General features: G+C 43.1%; 1 protein-coding gene across 1 annotated transcript in view; it reads right to left on the bottom strand.

Annotated features, from left to right (window-relative positions):
• IQGAP1 (IQ motif containing GTPase activating protein 1) overlaps nucleotides 1–16,704 on the bottom strand; it is a 95,036-nt gene that overhangs the window by 62,564 nt on the left and 15,768 nt on the right. The window contains exons 3-5 of the mRNA XM_081337736.1: nucleotides 4,336–4,492; nucleotides 3,884–3,961; nucleotides 988–1,064 (exon numbers count right to left, since the gene is read on the bottom strand). Of these exons, the coding sequence (XP_081193862.1) occupies nucleotides 988–1,064; nucleotides 3,884–3,961; nucleotides 4,336–4,492 (312 nt within the window). The remainder of the gene's footprint in view (nucleotides 1–987; nucleotides 1,065–3,883; nucleotides 3,962–4,335; nucleotides 4,493–16,704) is intronic.

The raw sequence follows: 16,704 nt of genomic DNA on the forward strand, positions 1-16,704 counted from the left end.
GGATGAGGGTTTATTTAAATTACAGTCCTCAATTAATGAAATTACAACTGTGCTGAACAAAGGGACATACAGTACAACTGGTTTCCAAAATTATGGCTGTTGCCGCGCCCACACCGTCACACAATTGTGATGTGAACTCTTGCCCAATGTTTGCATTTATGATGGGTTGCCAAGTCTTCCACAATCATGTGATCACCATTTGCAATCATCCCTGCCGGCTTCCTCAGAAAGTCAACAAGGAAGCTGGCAGGGAAGGTCCCAAGCTGCTTCATTTTTCTGCACAGCCCCAGGAAGGCAGGGCAGCAACGCATGCCTCTCCGTGCCCACCCCAGGCTAGAAATAAAGACTTTCCAACTTTCTAGTGCCAGGGTGGGGAAGCACGGAAGGAGGGATGATCAGGCCACTGGCTTCCTTTCCACATATGTGTAAGTGGATGGAGGGGAAGAAGAGGAGGTTTTTACACGTGTGTGTATGTGTAAACAAAGAGAGCCCTTGTCCAAGTTATTGCTGCTGCAAAACTTTGTCCTCCATTGTTCCGGATATTTACTAAACAAATCAATGTCTGAAACTGGGTTTTTCCCAAAGTAATTTTTCTTTTAATATCAGCAAATGCACCAAACCTTTGTGAAGTATTCGTTCTTCTTTTAGGACAGACAACAGAAGACAGACCATCAGGCCAGCAATCCTGATCCTGTTTATAATGCTAAATTCTGATTCATAACCACTCCCCCAACGATCATGCTACTATTCTCAAGAGGGATTTTTCTTCAACACATTTATATATGTGCTCATTTTATTATGCATTGCAAAAGGTCAATTTTGTCTCTAACCTCAAGATACAAAATCCCCCACATCAACTCCTATATGTGGATGCTATGCAATATTTAAATTATTATATATCGTTTTTTTCTTCTAATCATTCTCTCTAAAACACTTACAAAGCATTATGTCAATATTTTGATGATTTAACAGGTTTCTTATCTTTACCTGAGTGCATGGATACAATAGATGCAGCGTGGCATGTTCTTCCGATCATAGATATCTGTTGTCTCTGGGTAAAAAATCTGAAGAGTGCAAAAAGGGAAGAAAGAGAAAAAAATGATCAATAATGTTCAAATTTGCATTCAAAAAGAACCTTTTTTCACAATGCTTATCTCCATTCAGGGATCTAGGTGGCCTTTAACTCTTGGGAGCAGAGGAAAGACTGCAAATCTTGTGACAAGTTAAAGGAGAGAGGATTGCAAACCCATGCAAAAGTTACTGGTTATGTTTTTAGACTAGAGGACCGCTTCTTGAGCTCTCAGCAGCCTTCAATACCATTAACCATGGTATCCTTTTGGATTGGTTCAGGGCAGATGGCATTGCTCTGGTTCACTTCCTTTCTCTGAGGCCAGTTCCAGTCAGGGTTGAATGGGAGCAAGAGATCCAGTCAGATAATTAAGATCCTGCCTCAGCTAGTCCTCCGAAGAAAGCAGAACCCTTGAGACAGGCATTATCTCAAAAGGTCTTATTGAGAGGCAGTGATAGCAAGAAAGCAAAGCAAGATCCTAGTATTTTCCCACGCGAAATGTTACATTAAAGCATGCCTTACAGACTCCACCCCAACGGCCAAATGTCCGGTTTGATTTCATCCAATCCTCAGGTGCAAAGTTGTTGTGGGAATCAAATTGATAAGTGCAGTTCCTAGGCACCATTCTCAGGGTTTGGGGTTCCTCTTGGCCTCCTTCCCTTGGTGCGGAGATAAGACAGATGGCCCAGGACACAGTCCTTCTTACGTTTATGGCCCGTACCAGCCTCCCCCTCTGCCAGCAGAATAGCAGAGCATCCTCCTCCCCACTCCCACAAGAATGGCAGACCCGAACATAGAAAGAAAAGCCATAAAATAAATGAGGGTCTGACAGATAATTTTCATGATTCCCAGTTACTTGTTTGACCAGATCTTCAAAATTAGCTCTCAAGAGTATTGCAGAATTAGTTTTAGTTATCCAGGTCCTAGCTTTTCTGTGTTGCAAGATGGATTGCTCCCCACAAGATTACTCGATGTGAAAAACCTCAGATCTTGGGGAGTCACTTTCCCTTTTGCACAGAGCTGAAATCCTCTGGCAGACAGTCCTTTCATTCTAATGGAGCTGAAATCCTTCAGCAGGCAACTCCTTTGTTCCATCCATTTAACGACCAGGAGATCACTTAACAATCACAACGGGGAGTTCTGGGATTGTAGCCATTGAGCAAAACAGTCAGCTGACCATCTCTCTTAACAATGGCTTTGCTCAATGACTCAGATTCCTATCCCAATTGTTTATAAGTTGAGAGCTACCTGTACTGTTTAATTTTAGGGTCACACTAAAATCAAGAATACAGGTAGTTCTCGGTTAGTAACTTCAACTGGGACCACAACTTGGTAGTTAAGCAAATCACCTTGACCAGCAAAGTGATCACAAAGTGAAAAATCATGTCTCTGGAACTGTGCTTATGATTTTACTTCAGCCTTCCTTTGCTTTATAGCATCAAATATGATCACGAATAGCAGGGTGAGCCCAAATGGTAGGGCAGGCTTCATGAACTCAATTCATGAGACAGTTAGGTAAATGGGCAAATCTCATATCCTTTTTGTCAGGCAGGAACAACCAGAGTTTAATTAACTTATTTTCTTACTCAAACCTATACGCAGGAATCTTCTCAGACTGAGTTTGTATCTGGGTAAATGTCAGGTGCAAACAATCAAGTAAAGGTCCCAATTTACTGCTTTATTGTTTAAGTCCATACATAAAAATATTCTCAAACTAACAGTTTGCACCTGGGTAAAACTACATAAGGTTTAACAGCATTCAAGGAGGATTGAACTTGTGTCTTCCTGTGCTCACAAAGAGATTCCAGACTAATTCCCTGTTTAACTCCTCCCCCCCGCCCCCCCCCCCCACCCATCTTGGCCAGTCTCTCTCCAACACTTGTTCTTCACTCTCTGCCCTTTGGAATATTTATCCCAGTACTGGGATAGTTAGCAAGAAGAGAATGAATGCTTTTATTTACATTCATTAGAGAGGAAGGAATTACAAGAGACTAAATGGGGCATACAATAAAAAATACACACTGAAAAGAATGTGCTATCGCCAGCCATTTGCCTAGCTCACTGGGAACTAAGAAGCAAGCAAAAGCCTTTAGCATTAAACAGATTAGATACTTGTCAATTTCAGGCAGCAACTGCAAGACAGGTGGAGGCTTCTAATCAACTAATTACAGAACTAAGCTTGTTAACTTGCCCTTAGCACTTTTAGGAATATACTGCACTGAAGAGAATAGCAGAAAGAAAAGAGTTAGGCACAAGGTAATGAAGACTAACTTACCATAATGGAGAAGGAGAGAGAGAGAGAGGGAAGGAGGGAAGGAGGGAGGGAGGGAGAGAGAGGGAGGGAGGGAGAAGGAGAGAGAGAGAGAGAGAGAGAGGAGAACTGAGAAGGTCGTAAATGTGGGAATTGGTCACAAAGTAACTTTTTGTTTTCAAATAAAAAATACACAGCCTCTGATTGCTCTTTAACAAATCCTCAATAGCAGTAAGACTATCACAGACAAAAAAGATGGCAGGGGGAATACTGAATAGGTCTCAAAACTGTCTTCCCTTTAATCGTCCCACCCACCCAGTGCACCATGTAACATCTGGTCCCTCCCCATGCCTACATTTTTTCCATGGAACCGTTCATGCAGTTCCCAAAATATTCCCAATTCATTCCATTCATCAAATAATTCTTGCTCATATGAAGTTAAATCTGGAAAGTTTTTAGAATCAAAAACTGGTCCAGGACGGGCAGGGGGTGGGGAGGGAGATGCTTTCAGCCACTCCCCCATTCGAAGGGACCCCACCTGGCTTCCATCCCAAGCAAGTTACCTTAGGAAGGCCAATTTCAGCCATTGCATTCAGCCACTGAATTACATTGTCGGTATGACGGAAGTGGAGTCCTGTGGCCTGAAACACAGAGGGAGAAGAAAGTAAATGCAAAACGTCGGAGAGACACTGCAGCTCCAGGGCAGGTTGACCAACAGCTTCACCGGTCAAGAAACGAGGTGCGAATGAAAGCATTTCTACATACTGTAGGAGAGGAGCACTTTGGCCCGTGGGGCCAGACCCTTCTTTCTCAAAAGGCTTTATGGGATCAAGCAGACCGCAACAGCTTCTTAACTGACTTCATTTGATGCACCATTTTAGTTCAAGCTTAATGATTGACCACATCCCTCATGTTAGCAACGATGGCCTTTTTCTCATCTACGCGTTGTTTCTTGAATCCTTTTTTTTAAAAACTAAAACTTCCTTATCCAGCAGAACAGGAAACGTTCGCCTACCTTGTACCTAGTTTGCTCACGATCATAAATTTTTTTGAGAGACACCACTTTGGGAGAGAAAAAGTTTCCAAGCTTAGCCAGGTGGACCCCATTCCTGAGCCCTTCCTCCAGCTCCGTTGTGGGGGGCAGCTCTTCGTTCAGACATGCTTCCATCCACCTGAGAAAAGAGGGCAGAAGCCAGTTAGGGAAGGATTTCCAGGAGAATCAAAAATGAAAACTTGCTCATAAGTCCTTTGGAGGGCAGTTGAAAATGAGAAATGTTACAACTGTGGAAATACAATTGATATCAAAGTGAATAACAAAATTAAAGGCATCAGTCAAGAAATTAAACCTACATGATCCAGTCTGGGTCAGTCACTGGGACCAGCGGTTTTGTATTCACTGTCACATGCAAAGAGTTGCATCAGAACACTATATGGCAGGGTGAAAACCCACCGTGGCACCCAGCAAGCCAAACAGCTGGAGAACAGGTACCTACGTGAACAATTCAAGCAGAATGGGTACCCACAATCACTTGTCACAAGATCTCTGCACAACACGGTGGGGAGAGAAAGGAGGAAACAGGGTGCAAGACCAACCACATGGCACACACTGCCATACATCAAAAACATTTCAGAAGCAGTAGAATATAGCTGCCGAGATCTGCAAGTGGGCATCACACACCACCCAGAAGCTACCATATGAGGACAAATTATGCATTGTAAAGATTGCTTAGAGAAGGGAGATACTTCCAATGTAATCTACTGAACCCTCTGCATGGATTGCCCCTGGGACTATGTGGGACAGACAAGGAGGAAGCTAGCCACCAGATTGCAAGAGCATAAGTGAGCGGTCAGCCAAGGAGACCCGAACTCACACGTAAACCTCACATTGCCATGAGCAAGGACACAAATTCAACTTTGCAGCTACTAAGATTGTCGGACGAGCAGTCACAAAACCAGCCAGGGATGAGACTAAAACCTGGGAAATGGGCCCCTCGTTGGTCAACAGGAGTGCTGATTTACCACCAGCCTATCAAGTACTTAGAAGGCGAGGGCTGGGCAGCACAGCCATCACCACACCTCCATCAACATCTAAAAAGCCAGTTACAACAGGCACTATAAATACCACACAGAGAACAGCACACAACTCTTCTAGAGACAACTCTTCCCTGAGGATGAATCTGGAAACTCGGAAGACAAAAACTCTGGTCCTGGTGACCGACCCAGATTGGATCCTGCAACATTATCCTGGGACACCTACTGTAGATTCGTCTTCCTTTGTAAACACACTTGTTTCATTAGGCAATACAGAAGGGAAATTTAAAAAGCCCTGCATGGCTCTGACCAACACCCGAATCTTCACAAGATAAGACGCCTCTGTACTTGCGTAAGAACTGGGATACTAGCATTCTCCAGATATATATCGATATCTTTTACATTAATTTCCTCTTTAGTATATAATTTCGAGTAAAAATCCACAAAAGCATCCTTAATAAGATTCTGTTGGAACACAACCCTACCTTTATACTCAATCTTGTCTATATTAGAGGCCCTTTGTTTTTTCCTCAGTCTATAAGCTAACCATCTGCCTGGTTTATTGGCGTTGCAAAAAGTATTGTGCCTAGCAAACCGCAGATTGGTTGCCACTTGATCTGCCATTAATTTATCAAATTGTCCTCTTAGCAGTCTAATAGCCTCCTTAAGCTTCACATCCTCTGGATTCAAAATCAAAGCCTTTTCTTTTTCCTTTATTTCATTCTCCAGTTCTTTCCTTCTAGATTCCACTGCACGTCTATGTCTATTATTCATATATATCAACACCCCTCTCATATAGGCCTTGCTAGCATCCCAAACCATGTCCATAGAGGTACCTTTATTCATATTAATCTCAAAAAAATCCTTCATCCTCTGTTTACATTCTTCCACATTTCTCTGATTTCTAAACAAATTCTCATTTACACGCCACGAGCGCCTGTCTCTTTTCTCCTTATCAATCTCCAGCCAAACTGGACTGTGGTCAGAAATAGTTCTTGCACAAATCTTCACCTTTTTAGTTCTCAAAAAAATTTTTTATTTATTTATTTATTTATTTATTTTAATTCCATTTATATCCCGCCCTTCTCCGAAGACTCAGGGCGGCTTACAAGCTTAGCAGTAGCCTTCATTCTATGTATATGCCTGCTTATTAGGGCTTTCACACACACCCCAAGCGGCATTATTACAAAGTCAGCTTAATTGCCCCCGACAATCTGGGTCCTCATTTTACCTACCTCGGAAATAAAATAAAATAAAATAAAATAAAAATAAATAAAATAAAATATAAAATAAAATAAAATCAATCCTCGAAAAAGATTGGTGTCTGTCAGAATAAAAAGTATAATCCTTCTCCTGTAAGTGTCTCTCACGCCAAATATCTCGCAATTCCAGGTCATCCTTCATTTCAAAAAAAGATTTAGGCAGTCTAGCATGACTTGGAATGCGCTTAAAAGCTCCAGCCTTGTCTAACTGTACATCCAAAACACCATTCCAGTCTCCCATAAAAATAAAAGATTTATAATCCAACTGGGTAAGCTTTGTGTGGAGTAAGCTAAAAAAATCAGCTTGTTGTTGGTTAGGTGCATATAATCCAACTAAAAGCGTCTTTTTACCTTCTAACAACAGCTCAATCATAACATATCTTCCATGTTTATCTGCTTCAATTAAGTCTGTTAAGGCACTTTTAACATAAACAACCACTCCATTTTTCTTATTCTCTGCAGAGGCAACAAATTGCGTACCCAGTCTCGAGTTCAATAAATGCTTTTGATCCAGAAGTCTAATATGCGTTTCTTGCAAACATATAACATCTATCTTAAATTGTTTTAAATATTGAAAAACTTTCTTCCTCTTCTGCGGTGAATTTAGTCCATTAACATTCCAGGTTAAAAATTTAGTTGCCATGCATATCCTCCCAAAGCTCTTGGAGCACAGCTTTGATAGGACTAAGTTCTTTAGGCCGTGCTCCTCCCACAGCTTGACTATATGTATGTTGTGAAGAATCTGAAGACTTTTGCTGATCTTGTTCTTTTATTTTCTTTGCTCGTTTTAAAGCAGCACGCGTTACTCTTTGCTCTCTAGGATCATCCAGAGAAGTTGTAACTTGATCTCCTCCAACACCACTTTCCTCTGTTTCATCCTCTTGATGTTCTCCTTCTCCCGATCCCTTTCCAGCTTCCAGAAGTGTTAATGGGGTTGCTTTTAAGACATTATTGTAAAAATCATGCGCTTGCTTCACAGTAATCAGCCGATACCTTTTACCTTCATGCATCACCATCAGCCCATCTGGAATCTCCCATCTGAACCTTATATCTCTTTGCTTGAGCTCATGCACGAGAAATGTATAGTCCTTCCTTCCCCTTAAAATCCTTGGAGGAATTTCTTTTAAAACCAAGACTTCTTGTTCAGCAATCACCACTTTGGCATCATAGGCAGCTTGTATAACTTGATCTCTAATCTCTCTTTTTGCAAAATAAACCACCACATCTCTAGGCAATTTTCTCTGTCTGGCAATCCATGAGTTCACCCGAAACACTTTATCCATAGCTGCTCTTATTTCAGATGCTGGCTGCTTTAATACCACTTCAAGAGCCTCAGAAATCAGCTGCTTTAAATCTTCTTTAATATTCTCTTTTAAACCTCTAATTCTGACAGCAAACTGCATCTGGTAATATTGGGCTAGACTTAACTCCCTTTCCACTTTTTCTCTTGCATTTTCATTCTCCCGTGCTTTTACTTCTAATATAGCATTCCTTTGAGCCAGATCGTCCATTTTTTCATCTAATTCTTCCACACATCCCGCCACTTTATGCACTGAAGACAAAATGTCTACCTTCATCACGCTGAACTTCTGTGATGGAGTGCCCACGATTTCTGGTGGCAAACTGTTCCACTGGTAAATTATCCTCACTGTCAGGAAGTTTCTCCTTAATTCCAGGTTGCTTCTTTGGTCAATTTCCAACAATTGTTTCTTGTCCTGCCTTCTGGTGCTCTGGAGAATAACATGACCCCCCCCCCTCTTCTTTGTGGCAGCCCCTCAAATACTGGAATCCTGCTATCATGTCTCCCCTATTTCTTCTTTGCTTTAGACTAGCCAGACCCAAGTCCTGTAGCTGTTCTTTGTATGTTTTAGTCTCCAGGCCTTTGATCATCTTAGTTGCTCTTCTCTGAACTTTTTCCAAAATCTCAACATCTTTTTTGTAGTATGGTAACTAAAACTGGTTGCACTATTCCAGGTGTGGTCTTACTAGGGTTTTATAAAGCGGTAATATTACTTTGTGTGATCTTGAGTCTATGCCTCTATTTATACAACCCAGGATTGTATAAGGTTTTTTGGCTGCTGCTGCACATGGCTGGCTCATGGTTAAGTCCCTCTCACAGTTACTGTTTTTAAGCCAGGCCTCATCTAATCTGTACTTAAACCTTGTGACTTTTCCTGCCTAAATGTAAAACTTTGCTTTTCTCCACAGGAAACTCATTTTGTTGGATAGAGCCTATCGATTGGCTACTCCTGCCAGTTTGGTGTCATCTGCAAATTTGATGAGTTCCCCTTCAATTCCCTCGTCTAAGTCATTTATGAAGATATTGACATGGATGGAACCTTGTGGTACCCCACTGCTTACTTCTCTCCATGTGGATTTATTACCATTGAGGACTACTTGTTGAGTACGGTTTGCCAGCCAGCTACGGATCCATCTGATGGTATTGTTGGCTATCCCACCTTTTTCTAGCTTTTCCAGCAGATTGTGGTCTACTTTGTCAAATGCCTTACTGAAGTCTCCTACGTCCACAGCGTTTTGCTGGTCTACTAATTTAGTCACTTTATCAAAGAATAAGATCGTTCAAAATTACAACGGCGCTAAAAAAAGTGACTCATGACCATTTTTCACACTTATAACCACTGCAACATCCCCACAGTCACCTGATCAAAATTCAGATGCTTGACAACTGACCCATATTTACGACAGTTATCGTGTCCTGGGGTAACGTGATCCCCTTTTGTGACCTTCTGACAAGCAAGTCAATGGGGAAGCCATATTCACTTGACGACCGTGTTATTAACTTAACAACTGCAGTGAATCACTTAACAATTGTGGCATGAAAAATCATAAAATGTTAACAAATGTTTCACTTAGCCACAGAAAATTTGAGGTTGTAAGTTGAGGACTACCTATACTCCAGTCAGCCAACAGGAGGCAATATCAAAGGCTCCATGGGGTCAATGGGTCAACATAATCCTCCTACAGTAAAACTGCTCCTGTGGCTGAATTGGATTCTACGACATAAAGGGCAAATAACAGGAAGAACAGGAAGATTGCATAATATTAATAGTATTAGTCCAAGGTATACTTAAATCTCTAAAGAAATGCTAATGATTATAGAATAACCCTGGTGGAATATAGGAATGATGTACATTAGACACAGAGAACATAGCACCCCCAGTGATTCACCTGGGTACCGCAGACTTAGGTGGAAAATAGGACAATGCATTAAAAGTATAGGACCTATTCCCCCTGGTGGCTCCCTGAGATATTGCAGCAATAATCAATAATCTGCCCTGGAGATTCACTAAGGCAGGGGTCCCCAACCTATGGTCTGCGGCCCACTACTGGGCTGTGGCCTCTTGGCCAGCAAGCCGTGAAAATGGCTGGCTGGTGTGCGCAGACTCCCCCCACACTCACGCTAGAGCCTGCGGCCCCATTTGCAAAGGTGAACAGGCACAAATGGGACCGCTAGCCCTGGGCAGGTGTACATAGCCCATTTGTCCATGCATGAATGGGGCAGCTAGCGCCATGTGTGTGTGTGTGTAGCCCACTTGCGCATGCGTGAACAGGACCACTAGTGCTGGGCGGATTGCACAGCTCGTTTACGCATGCATGAACAGAGCCGGAAGCACTGGCAGGTGTAGCCCCTTTGCACATGTAGATGGTTCTTTGGAGAACAGAGCGTTGATCTTCTTGGTCTCCGTTTCTCTAGCGTATCTCCTTAGTCTAGTAGCCAATGCTGTGTCCCTTTGTTTAGTAGTCTTAAAGGCTTCAGATGGCATCAGGTCCTTGTATTTTTTTTCAATAGCTGAGTATTACCCTTAATGTTCACACCTTTCTGTAGTTCCATTAGCTGACTAACCTCCAAGTTGCCTTGATCTTAGGCTCTGTGTCTGTGGGTATGTGTGTGTGTGTGTTGCTGACCTTCCTGATTGTGTAGCCAAGCATCCCTGTTATTACAGCAGCTGTAGTGTACATCAGTTCATTTGCTTGAGTTGTGGTGGTGGTAGGGATTTTTGTGATGGAATCTCTCCACTGAGCCTTGGTAATCCCGTCTCAAGGGCTGCGTGTAGCTACTTGATCCATTATCATATGCCTCATGTCAGTTGGAGGGGTGGCAGTGACATTCCAGCTTCAGGGTTGGCTGCACATTTAGTTGTTTTTCTAAGATGTCTTGAGTCCAGGATGGAAGGCCTAGTTGGTATATCTCAAGTTGTGTCCCTTTCACTAAGTTGAAGTGTTGGACAAGAAGTATTTCTGTTGGTATGGATGTAAGTCTTCTACCCATTCATAATTCCCTCGTGCGTGTCATATATCACCCTGTTAGGTTTGGTGTTGTAGTAGCATTCCGTCGCTTCCAGGTTCTCTTGTCTCATCCATGTATGGTTTGTTCCAGATTGAGCAGATTGTCTTGGTTTCCCAACATCTGATGTGGACCTTGTTAATCCTGTTGGCATCTGAGCCAGCACAACTCCTAGTTCGCATCACTCTCATATCTGAAGTAGGCAGGCAAAAGGTTAGGGGCGCTTTGACAAAGGATCCTTTTGGTAAGGTAGAGAATAGCCAGAATCTGAACCACAATGTTCTGCATCAAAGATGATGCTTCAACCACTACAATATCCAATCACTATAGGTTGGTATGTTGTGTGTGCAGGTGTGTGTGTGTGTGTGTGTATGCGTGTGTGTGTGTATCTGTGTGTGTGTTTGGGGGGGAGCAGCCAATTACATTCCTGTTTTTTTATTGTCACTTTCATCAAAAGATGGTAATATTCAAGATCCAATGAAGCACTAGAGAAATGTGAAACAAGCGAGGGGAATGATTGCTTTCCTCCCAGTTCTCTGCAGTTTCATATCTAGTGGGGAGGGGGAGGGAGAAGGGGGGGAGGGTGACTGCTTCTATTCCTACTCTCTGGGCATCCTGCCTCTAAAATCTTTTCCAGCCTTCCACAAATGTCACCGTGATAAAAAGAAATACCAAGCTTCACAATGTTTGCTGATCTCACCTGCAAAAAGAAACACCCGAAAAAGGCATCCAACCCATCAGCAGACAAACAGAAAAGGAAGCCGTGTCCCAAATGCTTACGGAGTAAAAAAGACTTCCGCAAAGCAGCTGAAGTTGGGGATTCTACGCCCAAGATGCTCTTATCACTCCACCCATGCCCAGAATATCAGCCACACTGCATGAACCTCTTCAGTTGGGCTGACTAAATCAACTAAATGCTGGAGAAATCAATCTGCAAGAGAAACAACGGCTGTGTCAGAATCCATTTATATCATATTCATAAATGTATGTTTAAAACATTATTCCATGGATTCTGCCATCTCCGGAAGAAACTAATGTGGATTCAGCCTGCCTTAGGCATTTCAAAGATTCAGAGAAGCCTTTTGAACTGGGGGAACAAAAGGGAGGGCTAGGATAGGTGGCATCTGGCTTGTGTCTCCTTTTGAAGGAAAAGAGCAACAACCATAAAATCCAAAGTTCCTTTTCCCACAAAAGGGATGACACGAGGTAAATGATGGGGGGCTGACCAAATGGGGTTAGGGAAGGGGGGTTGAACAGGGAACTCTTTATAAGGTTTCAATTTGTACAACAATATTAGATCCTGTCTTGTATTCCCACAGCCAAGCATGTCATAGTAAAGATTTCTTTTTGGACTAGAATTGGCTCCAAGAGTTTTGTCTTCCTAAGACGTGGTTTGGGGTGGGTCCTGACAGGCTGTCAAAATTCAGGGGCTGCCAACTTGATTCCAGAAAGCAGGAGCTTGTCTTTAGTTTAAAAAAAATCCATTTTTTACTTAGCTTCAGTTGACAATCTGATGAATAGGGGAAAAGTTTACTCTGCATATTACTGAGCTATAACCTGTAGCAAGCAGCAGCTCAAAAGTGATTAATCCACAGTCTACTTTATCCGCAGAAGAGAAGTCACAAATCTGTAGAATCATTCTCACTAAAAATCAACACTGACCTGATGGCACAAAGCACACAATCAACTTGAACTACTAAATCCAAGAAAACTGGCAAGAAAAAAGAAGGAATGGAGACAAACAACATCAGCATATATGTGGGAATACAAAGAAACTCCTCTGAATGGCAAAAGAACCGGTCTGACCGGTATGGCTTTTGCTCAAAGCATCAATAAATCAAAAACATTTTCACTTCAAAGCATCAGAAATGCTCTAGAACCACGAACAAGCATTTCAAGATACCACGGCTCCTGGTAATTCTAGAAAAAGACAGACAGGATTGCAGTGCAATCATGATCATCACAGTAGAGTTACTTCAGCTTTCCCCAAACTGGGTATTTTCCTGACGGGCGTCCTTGAACACCCAAAATTACATCCCAGCAAGGGATTGCTATACACCGAAACCAGAGACTTAGAGAATTGGAAGGATCCCTCACACAGCTGCTTTAGCCTCCACACAACAATTGAGACCAGGATTGCTGGTCTCTAATGACAAGGTCATAAAGCTATCATCCGTCCCAGTTGCCATCCTAATGCCAGGGATGTGTGGGTCATTAAGCAAGAAGACAGCCAGTCCAAGGCAAGGAATGTGTGGGGTTGCCCTGGAGGGGAAGACTTTGGGAGGGCCTGAGGAGGTCATGTGCTGATAGGGGGATGCTGTAGGCATGAGAAAAAAGCAGAAGAAGGAAGCTTCCGGAGCCACCAGCAACTTCCGCTGCTGGCTTCCCTGCTGACTTTGCTTATAGGAAGGTCACAAAGGTGATCAAGGCCTGCAACTTGCTGCAATATCGTAACTGCAAGCTGGGCACCCAAATGCTTAGATCCACGATCACATGATCATGAGGGTGCTGCGGCAGCCAGAACTTCGAAGACCAGTCATAAATCTATTTTTTCAGTGCTGCTGTTAACTTTGAAAGGTCGCTGAATGAATGGACGTAAGTTGAAGGCTACCTGAATTTCTCTGCCAAAGGAAAAACTGCCAACTCCAGTGTTATTCTTTCCATTGTTGAATTGCTGTAATCATAACAGGTTTTTCCTAATGTTCAATAAGAATAGAATAGAGTAGAGCTGGAAGGGACCTTGGAGGTCTTCTAGTCCAGCCCCCTCCTAAAGCAGGAGAACCTATACCATCCCAGACAAGTGATCGTCCAGTCTCTTCTTAAAAAATCTCCAGTGATGGAGCGCCCACAATTTCTGGGGGTAAGCTGTTCGTTTCTCCTTAATTCCAGGTTGCTTCTCTCTTTGATCAATTTCTAGCCATTGTTCCTTGTCCTGCCCTCTGGTGCTTTGGTGAATAATCTGACCCCCTCTTCTTTGTGGCAGCCCCTCAAATACTGGAACACGGCTATCATGTCTCCCCTATTTCTTCTTTTCTTTAGACTGGCCAAACCCAAGTCCTGCAGCCATTCTTCGTATGTTTTAGTCTCCAGGCCTTTGATCATCTTCGTCGCTCTTCTTGTGATTTTTTTCCAAACTCTCAACATCTTTTTTGTGATATGGTGACCAAAACTGACTTCAGTATTCCAGGTGTGGTCTTACTAAGGTTTTATAAAGCGGAACTAATACCTCGCGTGATCTTGATTCTATGCCTCTGTTTATACAACCCAGGATTGTATTAGCTTTTTTGGCTGCTGCTGCAGACTGCTGGCTCATAGTTAAGTGAAAGAAATCTTTCTTCATAGTATCCTACTTCCATTCTTTCAGGTTTTGTTCTGGTACAATCAAGAACAGAAGTTCAGACTTCCCTTCCCAAGGATAAATATACCCATCAACTTCAATCTCTCTTCATTGGGCACTTTCTAGTCTTCAAATTATCCTGTTGCCCATCTCTGGAACTCCTCCAGTTTCTCTGAACCATATCAAAGTGTGTTGCTTAGAACTGAACATATCCCAACCATGCACCCCTCTTTTTGCCAGTCATACTACAATGCTGACTCATGCTCCATTTGGAAACAAATATTATTTCAAGATTTTCTCTGCTAAATGCAAGAGTTTCTTTTGCCAGTAACCTGAAAACAAAGTGCAAAGTAAGAGGCAACAGAGAGGAATTTGCTCATCTGAAAACCAAATTCCAGAAAGGACCAGAAAGAGATCAGAAACAATTATCAAGCTGGGCATTTCCTATATGGTGCATTTGAACTTTGTTTCCAAAGGGAAGAGTCTTGTAATCTATTATATTTCATTCTGTTACTTTCAGCCAGTTTATGAAAATTATTGAGTTTTGTTTCTGTCTTCTAAGTATTAGGTGTGTGCATATGCTTGCACATTTTTGAATCATTGTTCATGCGGTTTTCTTGGCAAGGTTTTTTAGAAGTGGTTTGCCACTGCCTCTGTCAGGTCCACCCAAGTGTCCTAACACTGTGTTGGAAGGGGAGGGGAGTTGGTATTTTTGGGATGCTTTTCCTTTCGCCATAGGCTTGGGAATTAGGGAGGAGGACTGTCTTCAAAGACAGGGCAGACTCCTTCCCAGCCGGTTCCTGCCTGCTTCCAAGGCCGTTGTGCCCTGAGAGTGACCTGTTGTCTGCCCAGCACCTCAACGTTCTCAAAACATCTTCCCAGCATCACATTGTCCACTGAGAAAATGAAATAATTGCTTTATGCTTTGTGCAGGACCTTCAGATTCCACCTGGCTTTACTGCAACCGCTTTCTCTCAGTAAAAGTTCTTTTGATTCAACTCAATGGATTCAAGAGTCTTGCTTTCCTGAAGGGAAGACTGGGGCAGGTCCTTACATTAGGCGGAATATGTAAGTTCGGTCAACCCGGAGAGACTCACAGCTCTCCATGGGGACCGTGCATACAAGGCAGCGACCAGGGGGAAGCAAAGTGCTGGGGGGAAGCCACGTCCAGGGCTCCCCCCGCCGGACTGGACCTCTCTGAATGGATGGAAGAGGTTGGAAGCCTCGAGACCCAGGTGGTCTATAGGCATTGGAAAGATGACAGAGAAGGAAGGGCCAAGGGAGTGACCCTCCCCCGTGGAAGTCGTGGCGCTCAATGACAGGAGTGGCAACCGGAGCAGGAAGACCTCGAGGATGAGGAGGAGGAAGGCGGAGAAACTGACCACACTGACTTACTGATGAAGCAAGACATGAGCTTTATGATGAATGCCTTCCAAACCCTCAAGGCACGCAAATCCCTTGCCAAGGCTGCCGCCAGCGAGGTCCAGATCCAGGTTTTCTTGGCAACCCCAACCTTTAGCCAGTGGTTTATTTCTAGAATTCCTTTTTCCCTCAATGGGTCTTGACCTTTCATTGGGAGTACTGATGAGAACATTACTTGTGCTCCTAGCTCCTTAACTTTATTGCCTAGTAGCTTATAGTCTCTCAATATTGTGCTCAGATTCTTTGTTGTATCACTTGTCCCTATGTGAAGGAGTAGGAGAGGGTAGTAATCTGTGGGCCTAATTATTTTAGTTAGGTTCTTAGCCACATCTTTGATTTTTGCTCCAGGGAGACAACATACTCCCTGGATTATATGTCCCATCTGCAGATGGCTGATCCTGTTACTTTGAGGAGCCTTGGTGGCGCAGTGGGCTAATGCCTCCTTAAGTAACACCAGCTGCCTGCAATTAGTGCAGGTTCGCATCCCACCAGGCTCAAGGTTGACTCAGCCTTCCATCCTTCCGAGGTAGGTAAAATGAGGACCCAGATTGTTGGGGGCAATTAAGCTGACTTTGTAAAAATGCCGCTTGGGGTGTGTGTGAAAGCCCTAATAAGCAGGCATATACATAGAATGAAGGCTACTGCTAAGCTTGTAAGCCGCCCTGAGTCTTCGGAGAAGGGCGGGATATAAATGGAATTAAAATAAATAAATAAATAAAATAAATATCACCAACACTTGCCTTCCTTTTTTTAGGGGGTGCAGTCTCAGAGGCTTTTCTGTTTATCTCAGGTGTGTTTGCTGATGTGACTATTTAGGGATATTTGGTGCTGTTTCTTTGCTAAGTGTCCAGATGTTTTCCTTTAGGGGCAGTTTGTGGGTCTGCGTGCTTCCATCTAGGGAGAGAAATTGATTGCTCAGTTTTAATGGGGCTGCTTCTGGCTGGGTTAGATTGGACAGATTGGACTGCCCTTCACAGTACCCGGTCTTCTAGTCTGTTGCTGTTCGCAGTACCCGGTCTACTGGTC

This window comes from Vipera berus, assembly GCF_964194415.1.
Source record: "Vipera berus genome assembly, chromosome: 12".
NCBI lineage: Eukaryota > Metazoa > Chordata > Lepidosauria > Squamata > Viperidae > Vipera > Vipera berus.